The 22,641-nt window shown below is 42.4% G+C and overlaps 1 protein-coding gene across 3 annotated transcripts in view; it reads left to right on the top strand.

Annotated features, from left to right (window-relative positions):
- The window catches only part of PPP2R5E (protein phosphatase 2 regulatory subunit B'epsilon), a 96,253-nt gene that overhangs the window by 35,185 nt on the left and 38,427 nt on the right, over window positions 1-22,641 (top strand). For all 3 annotated transcript variants that reach the window (XM_088471235.1, XM_088471236.1, XM_088471234.1), the window contains exons 3-5: window positions 4,572-4,768; window positions 20,958-21,059; window positions 22,004-22,096. In XM_088471235.1, coding sequence (XP_088327361.1) covers window positions 4,572-4,768; window positions 20,958-21,059; window positions 22,004-22,096 — 392 coding nt within the window. The remainder of the gene's footprint in view (window positions 1-4,571; window positions 4,769-20,957; window positions 21,060-22,003; window positions 22,097-22,641) is intronic.

The raw sequence follows: 22,641 nt of genomic DNA, 5'->3' as shown, positions 1-22,641 counted from the left end.
TGGTCATTGCTGCAGATCTGCCTGCTCCGTTTGCTGCCAGTTTATGTCTTGTCTATCGTGTAAGACAGTGCCAAGCTTCCTTCCTCTGGCACAGTGTTTTTGCGTTATCGAGCCATGTATGCACATTTGTAAATCCTACTCCATGTATCAATTTAATAGCTCCCGAAGTTTGTTTGCATTTGTTAAGCGGTATGCAATGAGTAAGGAACATCAGCCATATGCTGTGCATAAAATGTTCTGTTTTATTCTGTCCTTCCTTAGTGTGGTTGGAGAATGCTTGGTTATCCCTGTGTCTTATTCACAGACAGGAGCGTCTGGCAAGGCTGGAGGTCCCTGTGACATGCTTTCATTCTGGCTATCTGTGGACCACATGTGGCCCTGTCCTGTGACATCCAGCTTCCCTAAATCCACCACAGATGTTAATTTTTTGTAAAATAGTATTTGGTCTTCAGAAATGTAAATACTTTCCCCACCTTACATCTGTGGTGCACACTGGATGGTGGGGTGAGCAGAATAGCTACTTGCAGCTCAGGGTCTTTAAGGGGACCCCCACTTTTCAGACATCAGATTTCTGCCACACCTGGCTGGTGTGTTACTCCTTTGACTTAATTATTCAATTGAAAGTTTGGGCATGGCACCAGGGCTTTCTGTAGAGCCTGACCATGTCTCTAGTTCCGAGTTAATGGTTAGGCAGCACTTTCATGAGCATTGATTTAGCTCTAGCCAGTATCTTTTTATATCTCAGTATTGTCACTATGACCTATAAATATGGTAGTGACAGCACTACTTTATAAGTGAGTGTATATGTATTTGTTGTACAGCATATGCGATGCTATAGATGTGTTTTTGGCTATTCTACAGATGTCTGCACTCACTCCCTACTTCCAGCCTCCCCGGTTGTCATGGCATTAATGATTCCTCGACTGCTCCTGTGTATAGCCGGGTTCAATGTGTCTGCTTTCTTCTCTTTGACCGACATGTTAAATACTCTCCTTTTTATTTCTCTGTTGACGAGTATTGATAGGCTTTCCAAGTTGCTGAGTAATTATTTGTAACAACAATGGAGCTGCTTTGTGTGAGCGATGATAATGTTATTTATTAACAAGGTGTAACTGGATCTGCCAGTCTGCGTCCGCTTCACTTCTATTACTGATCACTTAAACACAGCCCCTGTGGAGGTCATCTAATAAATAATTCAGGCGTCATAATACAATAGTTTTCATATTGGCAGCTTAGATCGTGCGTGACTAAAGCTATTTCATCTTCATTCAGCATTCAAACTAGCTATAAGGAAAACTGAGTTTGGTACCGAATTTTATTTTCAATTTTTATTCTGTAAATATTTTATCACTGAAAAACTGCTATACATATTGGACCACTGATGGTACTCTCAAAGCAAAGAAGTTTTTTTTTTTATCTTGGACCTGTTTATGTAAGTCTAATGCTGGTTACACACTAGATGATTTCTCGGACGATATGGTGAATTGGACCGACACGTTGTCTAGTGTGTATGCACTATGCGCACTCCCGCACGGCGACATTAGAGTCGTTCAGTCAGCTGTACATGCACAGTTGATGGAGCGACTCGGCTTCCGATGCCAGGAGGGTGAATGGTGCAGGTGAACTTTATAGCGGGCGGGTGGACACCGGATCGTGCAGTGTGTACGGACCACCCAAAATATCGTACCATTGAGCGTTGCATTGGCAGGTCGGGTAACGTGTACCCGGCTTAAGTCAGGACTGCACAATAGGCGCTTCCTAACTTGTAGTAAAAATTCCTTTTTGTACCGGATCTGCAGGTACAGAGTATAGGAATATATTTATTGCAGAATTTAACATGCACTGTCATATTGCCTGCCATTAAGTATGACTAGTCTCTCCATATTTTAGTATGTTAATGACCATGCACAAGGTTGATGAGAAACAGAAGTCGCCTTGTTGTAGTTCATGATTGTTCTCTGCAACCTTGTGTATACCTTGTTTTGGTTGCTAGTGTTAGCACCCCGTAATATCGTAATTGAGGCTATTTCTATATACTATAACAATACTATTTGAAAGAGGGGCAACAAGGGATACTAAAACCAAAAAATTGCATCGTGTGGAAGGGTTTTTTTTCTCACAAAACATTAATGGAAATATTAAACTACTGGTTATACTAAAGTACTCCTAGTCGGTCATAGTCTGTCTGTTTGTTTGATATGGTTATATCCACCAGGTAAGTGTGAGTTGCATACAAGGACATTACAAATCTACAACTGCCTACATGACTTGGATACCATTTCTTCCTGTCTACTGCAACTTCCTTATTCCACATGATTTAGGTTTGCAGGCTGACTTTATTTAAATTTGGCCGCCAGGGATGTATTATGTTTTTAAAGAATTTTTTGTCCCTGCTGTTCTTCAGCTTCGATTTGAATGTTACGAGGTTTCAGGTGGCAAAAGGATGGATTCCTATCTTTCAGTGAGACGGCTTTTGGTCATTCCAGGTGCTCTCCTACAGGAAACCACCTTTAACTTATTTTAGGCATATAATGGAAGCATTCAAACACCTAAGTGACACCATTAATAATCAAGGTCTCGAGATCCCTTCACACTCATGATTCTTTTTAAGGCAAGTGTAAATCTAGCAGAATTTTGGAGGAGAAAAATAAAACTTGAAAGCTTTAAGTTAATGAATGTTCTGAAGTTTTAGTGGGAAGGACTTTTACAGTAATGTCTTCAGCCATGTGTGTTACCAGGTGGGTTTGTAAAGTCACAAAGGAAGATGCAGGTGGTCTTTCCAAGGCAGTACAAATGTAGGGGGGGGAGGGTACACCAATGTTAGAAATTATGCCAGTGCGAATTGTAAAAATCATACCATAAAAAGAAAACCAATCTGTTATGTACCTTTTAAAAGGCTGGGTAATCTGTCCATTGCAGTCATAGGGGCATATTCAATTAGCCGCAAAAAGTCCCATCCTTTTCGCCTGCCGGACTTTCCACCTAAATTTCGTGTTTTTGAAGAGAACACTTTCCATGCGTGTGGCCGCTTTTCGCCCTATTCAATTCCAAAGGATGCGAAAACGCGTCCCAGCGAAACTCAAACAGGCAAAGCGCTGTCAGATTTGGAGTATTCAGCCTGACGCCACCCCAAAAGATGCACTGACATGGGGGATCACTATGTATACCCCTGAATAGCCCTGCTGAAGGTATTTGGGGTGCTTAAATGTTCTCAATATCTGCTAAACAGTGTATTTGCACAAGTGGTGAAGAATAGCATTTAGCAGGTTTTTTTGGCAACAATAAGTAGTCCCAGCAAATTTGGGGTACATGAAAATGGGTGCAAGCATGGTTAAAAAATTGTTAAAGTGAGGTTTTAAAAAACGCACCTTCAGCAAGCACCTGTAATAAAAAAAACAGCTTGGGCATACTTGGGGACCCCCTGGAGTCTATTTCGCTAGTTTTTAAGTTTGTCCCCCAACTTTAAATTTTTTCGCCCCCAAAACGAAAGTGCTTTTTTGGGGTGATCTGAAGCATTTTGAACACTTTTTTTTTTTTTTTATGCAGTGTACCATTTGGGGGGCTGTCCCAAGGCTGCAGGGGTGTTCCCCCAACTTTGCACCCCAAACCTCCAATTCTGCACTTTTTTTCCTACCTTCATTCAGAGCTGAATCTTTTCCGTTGGTTACAAGGCGCAGACTTTTCACATCGGCGAAAGTCTTTGGAATTGAATACGGAGATAATTCTCACATGGCAAAATGACGTCACCGGCGAAAGTCTTATCGCGGCTAATTGAATATGGCCCTTAGACTGAAACCTCTTTTCATTTATATTCCTTGCTTTCATTTGACTTGCTGTTCTATATTCAAATGTATTACCGTAATACAAGGTAATCCATCTTGACTACATTGAGAGCACTAGATTCTGGGAGCAATTCAGTTCATGTCATGTACATGACAATCTATTACAGTATCCAAACTTTGCTTTTTATTAGTAGTAAATGAATTGTACTACTGCTAGACTTCTCGATGGAGAATACCTCTGCACATAGTTGAGTCTTTACAGTGACTGTTTATCCTGGCTATATTATTACCGATTTTTTTAATAGAAGTGTAATAGTTATATCCAGGTTCTGTTGGAGATCAGAGAATGCCACTTTCTTTGCAGTTCTGTATAACTTACGTTTCTCTGCACTTATGGTAGTGTCAGCAGAAGTGGAGAATTTAGGAGCATACTGTATGTCCATCTGGACAGAACAGCTTAAAAGTTTGTTTTGAATAAAGGTGCCGCGCATTTAATGTTTTCTTTGCTTGGGCCACTGCCCCAACGGAGGCTATGAACAAATTGTATGTCCTTATAGCCGCAACCTATCAAGTTTCCGCATAGAGAATATTTTCTTTCTGTTAATTTTTGCTGAATTTAAAAATGGAACCCGGGTTTAGAAACTGTGTTTGACATTGTAAAGAAGCAGCAGTATAAATTTTATTTATGCTTTTGGAAAGTTTGATAAAAAATAAGTAGCACTTATTTCTGCTAATGCCGTAGCTGCACATCAGTCTTATTTACTCTTTTTTGCTCTTTTTTCATTGCAGACGTCCCAACCTCAGAGCAGCCTGAACTGTTCCTCAAGAAGCTTCAGCAGTGCTGTGTCATTTTTGATTTCATGGATACACTGTCTGATCTTAAAATGAAAGAATACAAGCGCTCTACTCTGAATGAGTTGGTGGACTACATCACGATAAGCAGAGGCTGCCTCACAGAACAGACCTACCCTGAAGTAGTAAGAATGGTGAGTTCCACATCGCTACTTTTATTCCCTGTAGCTCAATCTACTGATTGGCATAGCTCTAAGGTGGGGGTTATACGTCTATAGGCCGATTTCTCCCGTTCTGATTACGTCATTCCGCTGATCCGTTGTGGAATCGGCAAAATACAGCATGTTAACATTCCCGACTCGCTGATTCTGATTTTTGTGTCTGAATAGTTCCGACCCAGGCATCAGCAGAACGGAAGAATTGCCCCGATAGCCAGATGTATGGGCCCCATAAGCCACGTGTCTGGTTCTCTCTTGTCCTTGTAGTCTTGCTTTTCTTGGTCTTGCTAGAAATGTATAAAGATGAGGAAAGCCCCCATACACAGAAGTTCACCCACAGTTTAGTTTTCAGTGCTACATTATGATGAATAGCAGAGTTCTAGTTATGTGGGGGTGAGGAGTTCTGACTAAAGTTGTCTCAAGGGCTGCAGCGTTCCAGTGTGTCATTGATCACTGTGTGAATAGACTCACAGTGGGGCCTGCGATCAACTTTGCAAGTCTTCATCCATTATTGCTGTATGTGGGAATTACCTGGGTGGGCATAGACCCTTAACAATCATATGTCTGTGTGTGTTTACCGTATAACCCATCATATAGTTATATAGTGCTATGACCCAATTATATTAGGGTAAATGCAGAAGTCAGGCTTTGTTTGGTCCTCTGTGGGTGGGTTCCTGACTATAAACAGTAATTAGTTAGACAATGTCTAGATCAGGGATGGGGATCCTCCTGCCCCGGGGTCTTATAAGCCCCTCGGTATCATTTGGTCTGGCCCTCAGAGCTTTTTTTCTGCTAGCCTCATTTGGCTAGCAGGATACCTAGAATGGCACCCTGCAGCCAGAATCTATGCAGCAGTTCTACCTGGAGCGTCCTTAGGACTCTTCAGACGGTCACACCGCTGCCCTTACAGCTCCCCGAAACATCCTTGGGATGCTACAGACATTGCTGTATTCACCGGCGATTGTGACCCCCGCCCAAATGTGATGTCACATGGAGGGGGCATGGCCTAAACCATACCCGCAAATAATGTTGTATATATCAAAATGGCCCTCGGCAGAAAAAAGGTTCCCCACCCCTGGTCTAGATAGATACCACATGTTAGACAGTGAATACTTCGACATGACAAAAGGTCGACAGGTACATATGGTCGACAGGTACAAAAGTTCGTCATGAAAATGGTCGACCCATTTCTTAATTTTTTTTTAATTATTATTTGATTAGTGTTACGCACTTACTGGAGGGTTAGTGTTGGGCACCAAGGGAAGGGTTAGGGTGAAGAATAGGGCTAAAAAAAAAAAATTGTCTACCATTTTCTTGTCGAACTTTTGACCCTGTTGACCTTTTTACATGTCTAAAGGTGGGTACACACTATACAGATATATCTGCAGATCGAGTGATCTGCAGATACACAGATGAACGGCCATCATCTGTGTCTGGCTTCGGGTCCCGCCGACCAGGGGGCATGTCCCGGTGGGCGTGTCCTGCCCCCCTCCCCGCGGCTGGTACTGCTTGTGTACGGGAGGTCTCCAGCCCTCCCGCACACACCTGCCGATGGACAGATATGTCTGCAGACATATCTGTCCATCGGCTGTGCAGCACAGCCAATGCGATATGTCGGTGAACGCCGACGTACACCAACATTTCGCGGGTACACACTGCCCGATGGGCAGCATATACATTGGCCGATCAATGTATCTTTCAGTGTGTACCCAGCTTTACTTTAGTGTGTCAGACAGGGACAAAGTTCAGCAGGGAAAAACGTCAAACTATTCACTGTCTAACATCTGGTGTCTATCTAGAGACATTGTCTAATTACTGTTTATCTCTTAAGGTGCATACACACGGTCAGATTTGTCAGATGAACGATTTGACCTACAAACAATTTTTGACTGCCTTAAAATGAATGGAATTGTCCAAATTTGACTGCAAACACATCAGATGTCAGATATCGTTATCTGACAAGCAGGATCGTTCATCGTTCATCTGACAAACATGTCAGATGTCAGATTTTCCTTCAGATATGAACGATTGAACGATTTTTAAAATCTTTATAGTTCAGATCTGAAGAAAAATCTGACCGTGCATATGCACCATTATACCACACCCGTCTGTGGTATTGGTTATTTCACTGTTGTGTATTGATAATTTAATATTATGTATGCAATTTATAATGTGTGCCATAGTGTTGATTTTTATTTTTTATTTTTTTCTTTCTTTTGGTTTTCTTTCTTAAAAGGATAAATGTACTTTTAGCTTTATTTAGAGAGATGAGTGACATTTCCAAAATATTTGCATTGTTCAACATTTGATACTCTTATTCACTCTGTTCCTAAGCTATACATTTAGTGAGATGCAAGTTTTGCAATGAAAATTATGAATAATGTTCTATTAAGTTTATTTATGCTATGTGCTAATATTTTTGAGTCCTCTTGAAACTTAAAGGGGTATTCATGTGGCATTGCGAGGATGTAGGTCATGGGTTTAGTGCCCGGAGTATTCAATTTACTTCATTGTGTCCCGTGCATAGGTGCGGTAAACTGCATCTCCTGGGTTAAGTGACGGGTGCGAGTCTGTTATCGATTTGCGCTAAGACCGGTACTAGCCCCAAGGCACTAGTTTGCGCAGATTTCTGTTCGCACCCTAAGAAGGGTGCAAGCTGAAATCCGCTAGTGGCAGGCTTAAAGCGTGAGATTTTATATAGCTGAGGGCACTTAACTTGGAAGCTACATCTCTGCTATGCTAACTGAATTCCCCTCTTAAGCTAGGTACACACTAAATGATGTGTGTACCCAGCAATATCGGCAGCGGCGGGTCCGAGTATAGGTAAGTGCATACACACTTGCTGATACAGGCAATGACGAACGATGGCGGAGGGGGCAGGGCCATGCTGCATTTATCAGCATGGCATCTCTAACGATATCCCCAGATTGTACTGCAAGTACAGACACGGGATATCGTTAGACACGCGGGGGTGCGCATAGTTAACAATCTAGTGAGTACACACTAGACAATAAAGCGAAATTGACGTACCAATGTGTTATCGTATTGTTTCAAATATCGTCTAGTGTGTATGCTCCTTAAGTTTCTACCCTGTTACATGTGTATTGCTCACTGGGTGCTGCCTTTTACATTATCACTGTAGGAAGCATCCATAACCAGATCACTGCATGTCTTTATGGTTACGTTGCAATGTGATACGGAACCGAGTAGAACCGAGTAGAACCGAATCCGCTCACCCCTCATTAAACCAATCTTTAATCATTTAATTCTAAAATGTTAGAGATTCCTAAAGGTTGGAAAACAAAGCCGCATTTTAAAGAAAAGAATTGACTATTTCTGCAGACACTTCATTTGTTATCTATCTTACGCTGCCTGCTCTATGACGTGCTGCCAGAACTGGTGGATCTCTCCAGGCTTTTGTTGTAAATGGATAAAGATTGGACAGGAGGCCACCATATAGTGCCCTCTGGTTTCACCTAGGAGTCTTGTGTGTGTGTGTGTGTGTGTGTGTGTGGAGCTTCTAATACAGAAGACTCTGCCAAGAGCTGTACTTCCTCTGCTTATATTTACATCCCTTAACTGCAGTTTTCAGTCGTCCCTTTAACTGTTTACTTCACTCGTATGTGCAAACTGTTCCTTTAATCACTGACCAAGTAGGACATAAATATATATTATTGATTGGTTCCTCAAAGTAAAATGAAATCTTGATCATCTATACTAGAACCATGCAAGTTGCTTTACAGTATGATGGGAACATGTACACCTGGGATGTGTAGTCAGGGTAAGCAGGGGAGGCAGAGCCTCCCCCATCATACTCCTGAGATTTGATATAAAAATTATTAGAATAGTACAAAGAAGATATTTATAACTTATAAACATCTTCTTTCTTTATTGTAATCATTTTTATAATGAACACTCACCAGCTTTGGCATTCCCTGCGACTGCAGAGAGATAAGGCCGCAACAGCTCAGCCTCGCTTCTGTGTAGTCACACTACTTGCAGAGCTGGGGGCGGGGCCACACCATGGGCAGTAAGCTGCACAGAAAGAGAGCTAATAGCGGCGTGCCTCTGAGGGTGGGCCTTGAGCATTGATGGACACCTTGGAAGTGTCCTGTGACCAGGAAATGCACTGCAGTGTTTAGAGATCAGAGCTCAGTCAGCAGCAGCAAGAGAAGAGACCGTGATGCTGATAGGAGAATCAATGGGCACTGAAGCTGGATGCAGTGAGGGGAAGAGTTACAGTGAGTAGGGGATGAGACAGGCTCCCAGCACTCAGACTCATCTCCATATGTGCGTCACCAGCCATTGACCTCACCGCACATCACTGATGTACATGAGTATCAGAGAGGGATGTTTGATTTTTTTTTTTTTTTTTTTCCATAGCCAGTTATAAAAACTTTGGCAGAGGTTAAGGTTCACAGAAACACAGCTGTTTATGAATTTTACTTCAGTAGTGTTTATTCTAGCACCCTGCACCTGTCACAACCTATGCAGTTCCTTTTTCCTGCTTGGCATGTTGCTCTCTTCTCTGGTGCTTCTAGCACACTCTGCGACAAACTGCTCAGATACAGACCAGTGTGTGCTAGATGCACCAGAGCAGAGAGCACACACCTGGCAGGAAAAGAACTGCACAGGTTGTCACAGGTGCAGGGTGCTAGAATGAAGACTAATTGAGGTATTGTTTTGCAAATTTTTTTTGCAGTTTTTTACTTAATCCGTTGTACATATTAGAACATTTTAGAATTTATTAATCCTGTCCAGTAAAGATTGTTCAATCACTCTGCCCACACACAAAGATGCAATTGTTTTTAAATAATGGCCAAACTGTATTATTAAGCTTTAGTCTGGTCACACATGCTGTTGGATAATGTGGTTGATCAATATTAGCGATCTTCCTGTGCATTATGTCATCTACTGAGTTCCCCAACAAACCCCAGTTATACCTTCTGTATGGCCAAACTGGACATGGATTCAAGATTGGACCAGCAGATTTGGCTGAGTGGTCCTGCATCAGAGAGACGGTTGTATATTAAGAACTGAGAGTTCTCCAATATAGATCTTTATAATTGCTTGACATAATATGAGATAATTAATGTGCCGCTCATTTTATTTCTCCTTTCTGTAATTTTAAACCTCTGTACTATGTTCTTGGTTTTTGTAAAGCGCTTTGAGTCCTGCTGGAGAAAAGCGCTATATAAATAAAATTATTATTATTTTTAGTATTATTTACTTGGGGTTGAGCGTTTTGACCAATCTACTTATGTCTAATGGTCCAGCAATGCTCTCTTCTGCTACCAGTGACTGTAGCATTACAGCCCTCTCCTTCGAACTACATTGAGAACATGTCTGTTTAAACAAAAGACTTTCTAAGCAGGAATAAGGATGGCATTGCTAGATTCCAGGATTACGTATAAGTAATCATTTATATTATTGTCTAAAGCCAAAGTCCAGTGAGAAATTTTAGATTAGTTTTCTTTTTAAAATCACTGTGGTGGGATTTAAGAATCTGTGTAATTGTACATGGTCATGTGACTACTAGGCTAATTACAATGGCTCATGATGTAGTGAGCAGAGAAGCTCACTAAGCTGTTTGCTCTAAAAATTGTAAAATCCTCCCCTCTGTTATCCACCTTCTGCCATCACATGATGTGTGTTTGTGCAAGTGACTGACAGCCATACCTGTCTGCCCTCAGGAGAGATTTAGAAAAAGCGGTAATGACTTGTAGGAGGACAAAGAAAAGTTACTAGCTTTTTCCACTTTAATTTGCCATGATCGTTCTCCAATGTATATGGGCATATGTCATCTGTTCTATATAATTTGTAACTTTGCAATTACATATTCAATCAATTTGCTCCACAAACATTGGGATTCAGGCGCACTTCAAGGTCTTCAGATCTATAAAAGGACCCCAAATGCCCCATTATTTTAAGAATAAAAAAAAAACAGCCCTGAAATGACCATGGCTCTCCCACATCACTAACATGGCACTCACCTCCTCTGTATGTCATTCTATCTCAGCGTAAGGCAACCTGATACATGTCAGTGGCCATATTGGGCTGCCCTCTAACCTTCAAAGGGCTGCACACTACTCCTAATTTGACTAATTAAGTTTAATATTTAATCACGGAAAGAGACCCCTAACTAATATATCAACATCCTTTCAAACAAGTTTTACAAGCTATAACAAATATGACCACAAAGCAGGAATGTACTTGCAAGGCCTGGAGGGTTGCATGTTGTTCATTACTGCTCTTACCTCCACACATGCCCCTCTCGGACTTGTCAGCATGCCCCTCTCGGACTTGTCAGCATGCCCCTCTCGGACTTGTCAGCATGCCCCTCTCGGACTTGTCAGCATGCCCCTCTCGGACTTGTCAGCATGCCCCTCTCGGACTTGTCAGCATGCCCCTCTCGGACTTGTCAGCATGCCCCTCTCGGACTTGTCAGCATGCCCCTCTCGGACTTGTCAGCATGCCCCTCTCGGACTTGTCAGCATGCCCCTCTCGGACTTGTCAGCATGCCCCTCTCGGACTTGTCAGCATGCCCCTCTCGGACTTGTCAGCATGCCCCTCTCGGACTTGTCAGCATGCCCCTCTCGGACTTGTCAGCATGCCCCTCTCGGACTTGTCAGCATGCCCCTCTCGGACTTGTCAGCATGCCCCTCTCGGACTTGTCAGCATGCCCCTCTCGGACTTGTCAGCATGCCCCTCTCGGACTTGTCAGCATGCCCCTCTCGGACTTCTAATATAGTGCTTTTGCTTTAGTAGAGTTATGGCCATAATACACTAGCGACGGATGGTCGCGATACTGCGATCCACAGATGCCGGTCCGGAGGATTGACGGAATCCAACATGTTGTATTTCACCGATTTGCTGATCACGATCAAAATATGAATGTGATTTGCGACTTGGTAAAATTTAACATGGAGAATTTCCCCGATCCTCCAACGGATCGGAGAACTCAATGGCTGCCAGTCAGCATTTCTGGCCTGGGGATCGCAGTCTCCGATCTGATTGGAGAATAACGCAATCTGCCGCCTGGTGCATGGGCCCCTTTTGTGTCAGAGTGGTACTGTTCTATCAGGTGCCTTATTATTTGGAGTTGTTTATTTCCGTTTCCCCTGGATACCGCTGAGCTGTTTTCCTTGCACAAATAAACAAGTCTACTATTTATGAGATATAAAGCACATGCTGAAAATCACATGCTGGAAAGCACTGAAGTCAGCCAGGATGGAAAAAAGTAGCCGGGGTAGTATGGTGGGGGTTTTCACTTTCATCAATTGGGATATTAAGCTGGCCCCCTGTAACTGTGTAATTGTGTAGAATGTCATTAGATTTTATCTATTAGATATGGATTTGTAGCATGCTATTATCCTATCATGATACCACTGTTCTTAGCAGCTAACAAAGCTACAACCCAGTACATGTATAATTAAACAGGGGTTTCCAGATAACCCTTTGCCATGGTTTATTTGTTTTGTACAATGGCTTGCATTGTGTCAGAGTTAACTCAGTGTGTGTTTGGCACTAAAACCACTTGATTACTACCATGTATGTTAACGATGTCCATGATTAATACACAAGTAAGGACCTCTGCTGCTAGGAGCTTTCTTGATTGCTGCCACCTGATACTCCGGTATATCCTGTACTATTTATATCCATACTAGCGTTAGTACCTGCACAGAAAGTCATCGTCCTTCGGTTAAACTTGTGTTTCGTCTTTGTGGATGTTTATTATAATGTGTGGAATTAAGTAAATGGTCACGCATAAACACTGTCACGTGTATACATTACACTTAGTATCATTTACACAAGTGCATGTGGGCCAAGAAATTCCTTGCTATGGATGTTAGTACTCATGGCTGCCGATATGGTATCTACAGCGCATCACACATAAGAGGATATAAATGCACAGTGAAAAAGTAGAAAAATAGGGTTCATTTAAAGATGCTCACCAACATGAAATGGAATTTTAATGCCTTATTAACACCAATGTGTAAAAGGACTAAAGCATGTTTTTCAGCTTTTGGTTTCTATAAAGCATGTTGGCATGTAATATTTTGAAAGAACCTTTTTATATAGGTACAACTTTGAATTCACATCAGTGGGAGCTGCTGGCTTGACTTGAGTATAAGGAAATTCCATAGACTGGCTCTGGAGAACCAGTCCTGGTTGCCAAAATACAGGGGCCAAACGACATAGGGGTCCCCTGTATGAGGCACAACCAGCACTGGGCTCTGAGCCCGTCCTGGTTCTGGAAATACAGGGGAAAACAATGTGTAGAGTTTGCCTGGATTAACCAGAACCAGCACCTGACTTTTTCTAGCAGGGGAGTAATGCCACAGCCAGGGGAACCCTGGAAAGTTGGGACCCCCCCGGTTACCCTCTCCAGGGCACCCCAGGCCTGGACTGATAGCCCAGTGCTATCCCCGGCACGCCTGGCCGGTAGGTGCCGGGTTGAGATAGTGTAGTGTGGTGCATATGAAAGTAAAAATATTTTCTTTTGTAGTAGAACTACAGGTCCCAGCAAGCCTCCCCCGCATGCTGGTACTTGGAGACCCACAATTACCAGTGAGCGGGTGATTAATGGCCCGCTGGTACCTATAGTACTCCTGTAAAAGCAATATTAAAATAAAACAAGAACACAGTTTTTTGTTTTTTTTCATTTAATTTCCTGCACCTTCACCTGGGGGACGGCAGCCTTTAAGCTCTTTTTCATGCCTGCCGCCTCACCCAGGACTTCCACGGCGTCTTCATCTGGAGGGTGCCGCCGATCCAGAACCCGGCGTCGTCTTTCTTCGACAAGTCTCCTCTGTTACCTCCCCGCCAATGGACTACCGTGCCGTGTGCTCTCGGGCTGGCTTATATAAGTCAGCCGAGGGGGAGGGGGCGATAACGTCACGAGCTGTGATTGGCTTGTGGTGGCCATGTTTAAATTGAATAAAAGACGACATTTTTTTAAATGAGCACAACATATTGGAGGGGGGAACGCCTTTTTTTAATTTTTTTTATTTATAAACATGGCAGCACAGACGGACCTCACTGCACCTGCGTCCGTGCATCTGTGTTTATTTTTATCACACACAGATGCAGGCGTCATAGATATCCCAAATCCGTGCCGCGGCTACAGCTATCTGCCACTTCTTTCCCCAGGGTCCTACCACCGCTGCCGCCCGCACTGGCCAGCCATCTTCCCTAATGAAGCCACAATGAGTACACCTGCTGAAGGCACCTACTGAGGCTGTGCGGCACGTTGAAGCTTCCTATGTCTATAATGGCACAATTGTGAGGTAATAGTTTAAAAACTGTAACTTTCTCAATTACCTAAACCCCAAAAGCACCTACCCTGGAACAATAGCTACCCAATAAAACAAACCCCAAGTCTAAATTCGTCCTGTACCCTGACTTATGCCTTCCCAATAATCCCCCATAGAGAACAGCAGAAAAGTGGTCCTAACTGAGTGTGTCAGAAAAAACTGACAGTAGGAGTTTTAGATTACTCCCTAATCCTAATTTGTTTACCCTGAAATCTGGCATGCAGCACCGAGCGACAGTTCTACTCGTCCATGCCAAATATCAGCTAGGTACCGTGTAGACCCTTAAACACCATGCCCCCCCCCCCCCCCCCCCCCCTCCTCTCTCTCTCTCCGGAATGCTCTATGGAGAATTCAGTTTTTTCATTTCAGCCTTAATATAAGGGCAGGACTGTGCCCTTATAATAAACAATGGATCAGGGTGAGCTGACACCTGGCAGGGTTATGTAAGCTATCGGTGCTGTCTAGGCAGATTCTGCGTACTGCAGTCACCTTCATGCTGCTAAATATTATCCTATATTTTACAGAACCTTAAAAATTGTTCTTTGATTACATATATACATATATAACTTTACAAGGGAATGTACTGGCCTTGGTTTATATTCCCCCTTTGTTTAGGATCATCTGATTACTGGCACTTGTTTCTGCTCAACTTTCTGGTTGATCTCTTCCCCCCCACTTTGGCAAATCCCCTGCTGATATTAACCTCAGCGCTGAGGGTCTGATTCAGGGATGGACAGTATTGGACAGCCACAAAGAAGCTGCTGTGCAATACCTTCCAACTAAATGCAAATGTCTGTAGGAAATAGACACCTCCTGCATGTATCTGCGATAGAGTTCAGCGTACGTAGATGTTGCCCCGGATCACCATCGTGATGGTTGCAGCTTTGGCCAGGCTGTGTAAGCTGAGATTTGCTCAGTCTGGCCGACTGAACTGGGACAGCCAGGTCCGGGAAGCCTGTGTCCGCCAGCGCAGACTTTCCTATACACGGCCCCGTTTTGGAGAACGGTTCCAGTCTCCCCGATTCCCTGTTCCCCTGCCAAACGCTGCAGCAGGTTCATCAAGCACACTGACTAGCTCTTTCATAAACAAGTAGCTTCACGTTGGATAGCAAGAATTTTTATGTAAATGTTTCATCATGTTCTACATTTGTCAAAAATAAAGTGAAAATTAAAATATATTGTTTCCTTTAATACAAATTCTATGAAATAGAAGTTACTGTATAAACCCCATAGAATGAGGATGGTAAGTTGTATTTACAACCAAAATATGAATCCTTAGGATTCATTGACCCAGCACCGGCCTGGCCATTACGCATGGTACGTGGGCATGTAGGGCGCCAGGCACCATGGACGATGCCGAGCATAACCCCGCCTACTCGCCTTACCTCCGGCTCGAAATTTAAGTAAGGCGAGAGGGAGAGGAAAGGGAGGAGCGAGAGAGGCGCACAAGAAATGGGCGGCTTCCCAGCTGAAATGAGGTCTGTCCGTCCCTGCAATGATCCCAGAAGTAAGCTGCAGTATTACAGATTATTAATGAAAATGTCCAATCCTGACAGGTTTAAGTGCCCTTGAGCACTTACTAATACACCTGAGTACACTGCAACCTCCTACTAGATCTAGACTAAATTGGAGGTAATGATTAGGGGAGATCCAATTTGAACCTTGTCCCCAGACCCACATTGTGATGTAACGGGATGATATAACCCACCACACCATTTCTACCATTCTTATCCATTTGGACTAGCAGGGCTCTTACCTCTGTATGTCAATACCTAGTCTTGTTTATAAATGATAACTTTGCTCCTAAAAGTTAGGTCATATTGAAAGGACTCTGCTAGTTTCTAGTAACCATGCAGCTCTGAAAATGAAACCGCTGGGTGACTGAATCTGCCTGATTCAGGGAAAATTCCCCTCTGTTCTATGTTACTGTCCTTCCCATGCCAGAGCTTGTTACTGGTGTAACATGGGGCAGTGGGGTGGCAGTGATCGGAATTACCATACGTCTCTGCTGTCTGTTGCCAGCCACTACGTTTTTAGCAAATTAACGGCCTGATTATAAGCCCAATCTAAGGGGGCATCTCCCAAGCAAATACAGTTCAGATCCCTTATACAATGTAAGGTGCTTCAGTTGTACATTGGCTGTTTTTGTAGCAACTAAGAAGCTATAGCTTTAATACTCTGCTGCTGTCCAATATTTGGTTATAGATGTCTCTCCGCAGATTTATCCAAACTGATTGAATATTTTCTGTTCTTTCAACCACAGTCTCAACCTTATAACTGATCTGTTCACTTGTGATAGTTTCCTGTTTATAACGTGTTTGCAAATGTTAGTAATTGCTAATTTTACATAGAGCAATTAGCATGGTTGCTTTAGTAATCATTTGTGTTTGAGTGACTGTGTGCGGTTAATCTATTTGCTTTAATCATGGGACTTTAAATTGTGCAATAGCAGAGGTTTCTCCTAAGGATTAATGTGTATTTTTTTAATAAAGCAGAACTTCACTTTTTTGACTGTAAGCTAATGTTCTTTATAACCAGTTCACTAGGCCTCGGCTTTTCCTTTCCTTTTAACTCTTGATGAGTTTTACATCCTGTACTTTGAAGGAGGAAGCAGAATGTGTTTACAATTAAAATGTGACTTCCTCCATGTATTGCCGTAGTCTAAATTAAGTTAAATTGCCTTTTTGGGCTTTCCTCTTTTATAATGGATTTTGTCGTACACTGGATGCTCCTTGGCCAGAACAACCACAGAGAACAATATTTCTCCTACTATATCTTAAATAAATAAATATATGTATGTATGTATGTATGTATGCATGTGTGTGTGTGTGTGTGTGTGTGTGTGTGTGTAAAGGTGAATAAATCCAGCGACAGGCGTCTCGCAAAACTTAAAGTGCAATGTTAAATAACCATAGGTGGATAATATATGTAAAAGACAATTAATTTAAACACAATTAAGACAAATATTTAATAGATGACAATATAGAATAAATACAATAAAAATAGAAATAGAGCCTTTATAATGCCAAGTTTCTCATGCTAAAACCTCTAGATGATAAGGTTACTGTAAGTTCTGAAGTGCAACCAATGCTTAAATAATTCTTGTAATGCAATTAAACATTTACATATGCTTAAATGTAAAGCACATTAGAACAGGAGGTGCTGATAATTATTTCATAATATTATTGCACAACCATATTCAGCATAAAAGGAGATTAATATAGATGAATTAAAATAGAAGATAGGCACTGAAGAATATTTTGCTAGAAAGCGAACATAAGTATAAAATTGCTTATCTTGATGGCTCATTTAAGGCAAGAGTTCAGCTTGCCCAACGCGTTCCATCCAATGGGACTTTTTCAAGGGATAATAGCTGTCATACAGGACCTCTTATTTATACTAGACTAAACAGGACTGATCATGCATCATCTAGTAAATTGGTGACATCACTTCCGGTGTTCGTGATGGAGGGTTAACATAGCACCCTTTAAAACAAAACTGTGAAATGATCACCTAGCTATATTATGAACCAGTATTCTCGTATCATAAATATGCACATATATGAGAACATTAGTAAATATAATTATAATTAAATATTTCTGTCCGATAGTGCTTCCGCCCCTCCGGCGGGCAACTTCCGCCCTTTTGATGTAACTTCCGCCCTCCTTGTAGTGGCCCATGGGGACTCCGGCACTCAAGTCAGCTTCCGCTCACTCCATATGGCTTCCGCCCTTTCCTGGTATCCACGTGGTACCCGGCAGGTGACTTCTGCCCTCCTTGTATTAGCCCGTGGGGACTCCGACACCCGGATCAACCTCCGCTCGCTCCCTACGATTTCCACCCTTTCTCTGATGTCCAAGTGGTGTCCGGCAGGTGGGTACTGGACACCACGTGGACATCAGAGAAAGGGCGGAAGCTGACCTGAGTGTGTGTATGTATGTGTATATATGTGTGTGTGTGTGTGTGTGTGTATGTATATATATATATATATATATATATATATATATATTAATTTCTGAACCTTACTGCCGAATACGCCAGGGGAATTGATGGCACAATGGGGATAGGGTGCTTATCTGCAGGGGACGTAGGTGTATGGCTAGTATAGCAGTCATCTAGATAAGTGCTGATATTGCTAGTGATAACTAGAGATGTGCGGGTTCGATTTTTACTTTGTTCTTTTTGTCACATTAGCGCAAGTTCGGATTTATCGTATTGGCTATCAGGCTCTCGCATGTTTTAGATAGCCAATAAGATAAATCCGAAATGATCCGAACTTGCGCTAGTGTGTCGAAAAGAACAGAGTAAAACTGAACACGCATATCTCTAGTGATAACTGGCATTTACATTACTGTGTAAGTGGTCCTGAAATCAACATGCCATGTGAGCATGAGTGGGCCATAATCCGGTTTTAATATATAATTATTGTTTGTAAATGAATGCAGTTGGTCTGTGTGTATTTAGCTGCCAGTCCACCTTTTGAACTATTAATCTATTGTGTGTGGCCAAATTTAGGAGGTTGTTTTAGTTGCTTGCAATTCAGTGCTGAATAACAGGCCTGTGACTGACTAGCTTTAAAAATAAAAATGTTCTGTTCTATCTTTCCAAAATTAGTGTGGCAGAGGAGGTGAAAGCTACCTTTCCCATCAAGGATTAAAACAACTCTAATAGAGGGGAAGTTTTTTTAAATCCAGATTTTTAGCAGGCAACTAATGTAGTTGCTGTAAGTTTTTAGGAAACCAAACTAGGATTGTCCTTTTTTTTTTTCCCCTATAGACGGTTGGGCATCAGGAAACCATTTGTAGGCGCTCTTGGTTAGAACCTGGGCACTGCCTATCCTTGCTGTTGCAGATGCTTGAACTCTGCTTTGCCTGAAAAAGATTTTAGTAAGTGATAGGAAGTGTGACAGGAGTAAGTGCTTAATGTATTGATCTTTATAATGTTCTGCTTTCAGACCTATTCTAATAATATACACCTAGATCAATCAAGATAGGTAACTTAAGAATCACAAATGTTTTGATGCTTTCACATCCTGCTACCTAATATTTTCAAGTGTGTGTACGAAACTGAAAAGAAAAGCCCTTCAGTTCAAGTGTGATTGAGGATCTAAATTCCTCTAGAACTAAAATAGCTGACCAAGCAGTGACTACTCAATTTACCACTTCTGGAGCATGTGGCTGCCCAACTATTGTTAAAGTACAAGTACCCAATCTTGCATTGCATGCTGGGTTTTGCAGTACAACAAAGGCTGTAGAATACAAATGTTTTAGATCTGACAACACATGATCGTCTTAAGGTGCATACACACTAGACGATATGCTCCCTGAGCGATATCGTCTAGTGTGTCCCCGGCAGGCTGTGCTCAATGTCGTTCATGACATTGAGCACAGCCACTGAACGATATCATTAGCGATATCGTTCAGCGCCGGGCTCTCTCACCCATTCCCTGACATGCAGCAACCTGATGAGGTTGTCGGGTTGGCCTGCATGTCAGCCCGATGAACGAGGATGACGAACGACCCGCGGGAACGCGCGTCGTCGTCATCGTTCATCTTTTTTGTGTTAAAAATGGACGATAAAGTGGACGACTGAACGATAACGATATCGTTATCGTTCAGTCGTCCACTTTAATCGCCCAGTGTGTACGCACCATTAATGTTTTCAACCAGATCGGCAGGGGGGTCTGGGCCAGGGGTTGGGTATGAGATCTCGGCTGTCGGGATGCCGCTGGTCAGAATATCGACAGCGGCTTCCAGACAGTCAGAATCCCGACACCCATAAGGAAAGAGGGTAAGACTAACCATTATCCCTAACCCTCCCTCCCCGGTGCCTAAACCTAACCTCCCCCTCCCCGCTCTCTAAACCTAAGCCTCCCCACTGGTGCCTAACCCTTCCCCTTATGCCTAACCCCGCACCCTAACCCTCCCCCTAATGCCCGATACTTACCTTCGGGATGCTTTGGTTGGGCCAGATATACAATCGCTCTGCCTATATGAAGCCTAACCAAGAATGGACTGCCTGATATACGTGCTCATCAGATGTTTGCAACATTACATGAGTGTTTACATAACACATTATATGGGTAAATCGGCCTTCGATCTGGCCCAAATAATCAGACCATTTCTTGTTTGGTAACAAAGTAATCTGGTTTCTAAATGATGGTTCTTGGTGAGGTATCTATAGTAAAACACCTGATGAAACGCAGCTTAAATTGGCTTCATTTCCGCTCCGGGACCCATGGTTCTTCTATTCGTGTGAACATCCTCTCGGTGCTCCGGTTAGCTCCCATGGTCCAAAACACAATGGCATGTTAGTGGTCCTCTAACAGCGTGTATGTCTGTCTGTGACGGTGATGCTGGTAACCTCCAGGTTGCAGAAGCAGGCATGAAAAAATATTCTCGGACTGTGCAGATAGTATGTTGGTTTTCTATAAATAAAAGCTGATGTTCTGCTGCCTTTGTTTTATTTATACCGTAGCAGTTTATTCTACAGAAAGGCATACATCTATGTGGAGCACATGTTGGCATACAGCAGATTATTCTCCACTGAAAAGGTTTCTGCACATTTGCATGAGAGGGAGTTACCATACATCTGAGGAAAGATCAATATCAATAGACAAAAACAGGGTCATGCACTGGCCTAATAATTGTTACGTTACAGTGTGCATTGTAAGTAGAACTAACAGTGAGCCCTGTACACACATTAGAAGTGCCCTTTAATGGCTATTATGGCTCATTTTAGAAGTGCTGAATATTTGTTATTACTGTAACTCTTTAATACAGATGCATATGTGACCTTATCCATTCATGTACATGGAGTGTAACAAATTCACTATATTCATGTTCTAGGTATCCTGCAATATATTTAGGACTCTCCCACCGAGTGACAGCAATGAGTTTGATCCTGAAGAAGATGAACCCACCCTTGAAGCATCATGGCCACACTTACAGGTAAGGGCGTTGACGCGTTGTGTGTAGCCAGCAAGATGCAGCGCACGCATAGTTATTTAAGTTTTCATCCAGTGGTAAAATGACGCCATCTAACATGTTTAGGGTTACTTCTATCCAAAGGCGTGTATTGCATCATATCCGCTAAACAGACTTAATGATTTTCAAAACACCACATACAAACAGGTCAGCATTGTAATAGCAACTACATGTTTTACATATATAAAAGAACATGCTGCAGTCTCTTAATCTGCAGCATGCTTGATGCACTTTCCTCAACTTGCAATGCTTTCTAAATCAAAACCAGACTTTCTAGCTAAATGCAGAAGACCATTGCTAATTTGAGAGACTTTTAATTGAGCGACACTGTGATAAGTGACCGTCCTTACTCGCAAGCTAACGGTACCTTTTGGCACTCACCTAGCTCCTTATATGGGACTGGTAATACAGCAGTGTGCCTGGAACTGGCTCATGTGATGTGAGTGCGCTGCGTCTTCTCAGGGGGCAGGGCAGGAGCTAGCGTCTTTGGCAGTGCAGCTGCTCTTGCCGTTAGCAGCAGACATGCTGTGTTCGTCTGTGGCAGTGATGGCCACCCTGATACACTTTAAGGGCTCTTGATGTTCTATAATATAGCATTCTCCACAAGCAATAGAATAATAGTGCAGACATGGCACAGTCCCATGGCTCGCTGCAAGCTACACCTTAACTTTAAAAGCAATTACTGGACCACTATCCATACCAACTGGGAGTCTGGTTTAACATGACTCTTATTTATGGTGAGCCTCGTTTGTAATTTCAAACCTATATTTTATGTATTGCCAGCGATCTAAAAATGTTATCCTCATTAATCTTTCATCAATAGCATTGGTTTTGCTCTAATGTCGGCAGGCTAAGAATAAATGTACCACAGGGCACCACTGACTTTATCCACCATGTGTTTCTTGCAGCTTGTATATGAATTTTTCATACGATTTTTGGAAAGCCAAGAATTTCAGCCCAGCGTTGCCAAAAAGTACATAGATCAAAAATTTGTTTTACAGGTAAGCTCCCTGCTCAGTTGTACCAAATGTACTCTTTCTGTCATCTATAGACAGTACATGCAAAGTGGCCTATGTTTAGAAGTTAACTGTTCTGTATTAGAAACTCAGGACTAAGGGGTCTATTTACTAAGCAGTGTTAGGAGACAAAGTTAAATGAGATAAGGTGCCAGCCAATCAGCTCCCAACTGCCATCTCACAGGCTGTGTTTGAAAAATGACAGGGGAGCTGATTGGCTGGCACCTTATCTCTTTTTACTCAGTCTCCTGACACTGCTTAGTAAATAGACCCCTTATTGTAAAAGATGACATGCCTTACCAGGCACAATGTAACTTCTAAAGGATACTTAAGGTGTCGTTGGTCTTTCTCTCAAAGCCTTGAACATTTTATAGTTGCATAAATTGTCAGGAATGTAAAGTGATCCATTATCCTATTAAAATTTTTTTAATTTCATCCTTTTTTTTTTTTTTTCTTTTAAAACAGTTTAAAGAGCCTAGTAATTCATGATATACAGAGTTGGTCTGATCATACGCTTTCTAAGCTCAAGA

The sequence above is a fragment of the Taudactylus pleione genome, unplaced genomic scaffold (assembly GCF_031769625.1).
Source record: "Taudactylus pleione unplaced genomic scaffold, aTauple2 ptg000113l, whole genome shotgun sequence".
NCBI classification, from domain to species: Eukaryota; Metazoa; Chordata; class Amphibia; order Anura; family Myobatrachidae; genus Taudactylus; species Taudactylus pleione.
Note: the sequence above shows the minus strand (reverse complement) of the source record. Positions and strands in the feature narration are given on the sequence as shown.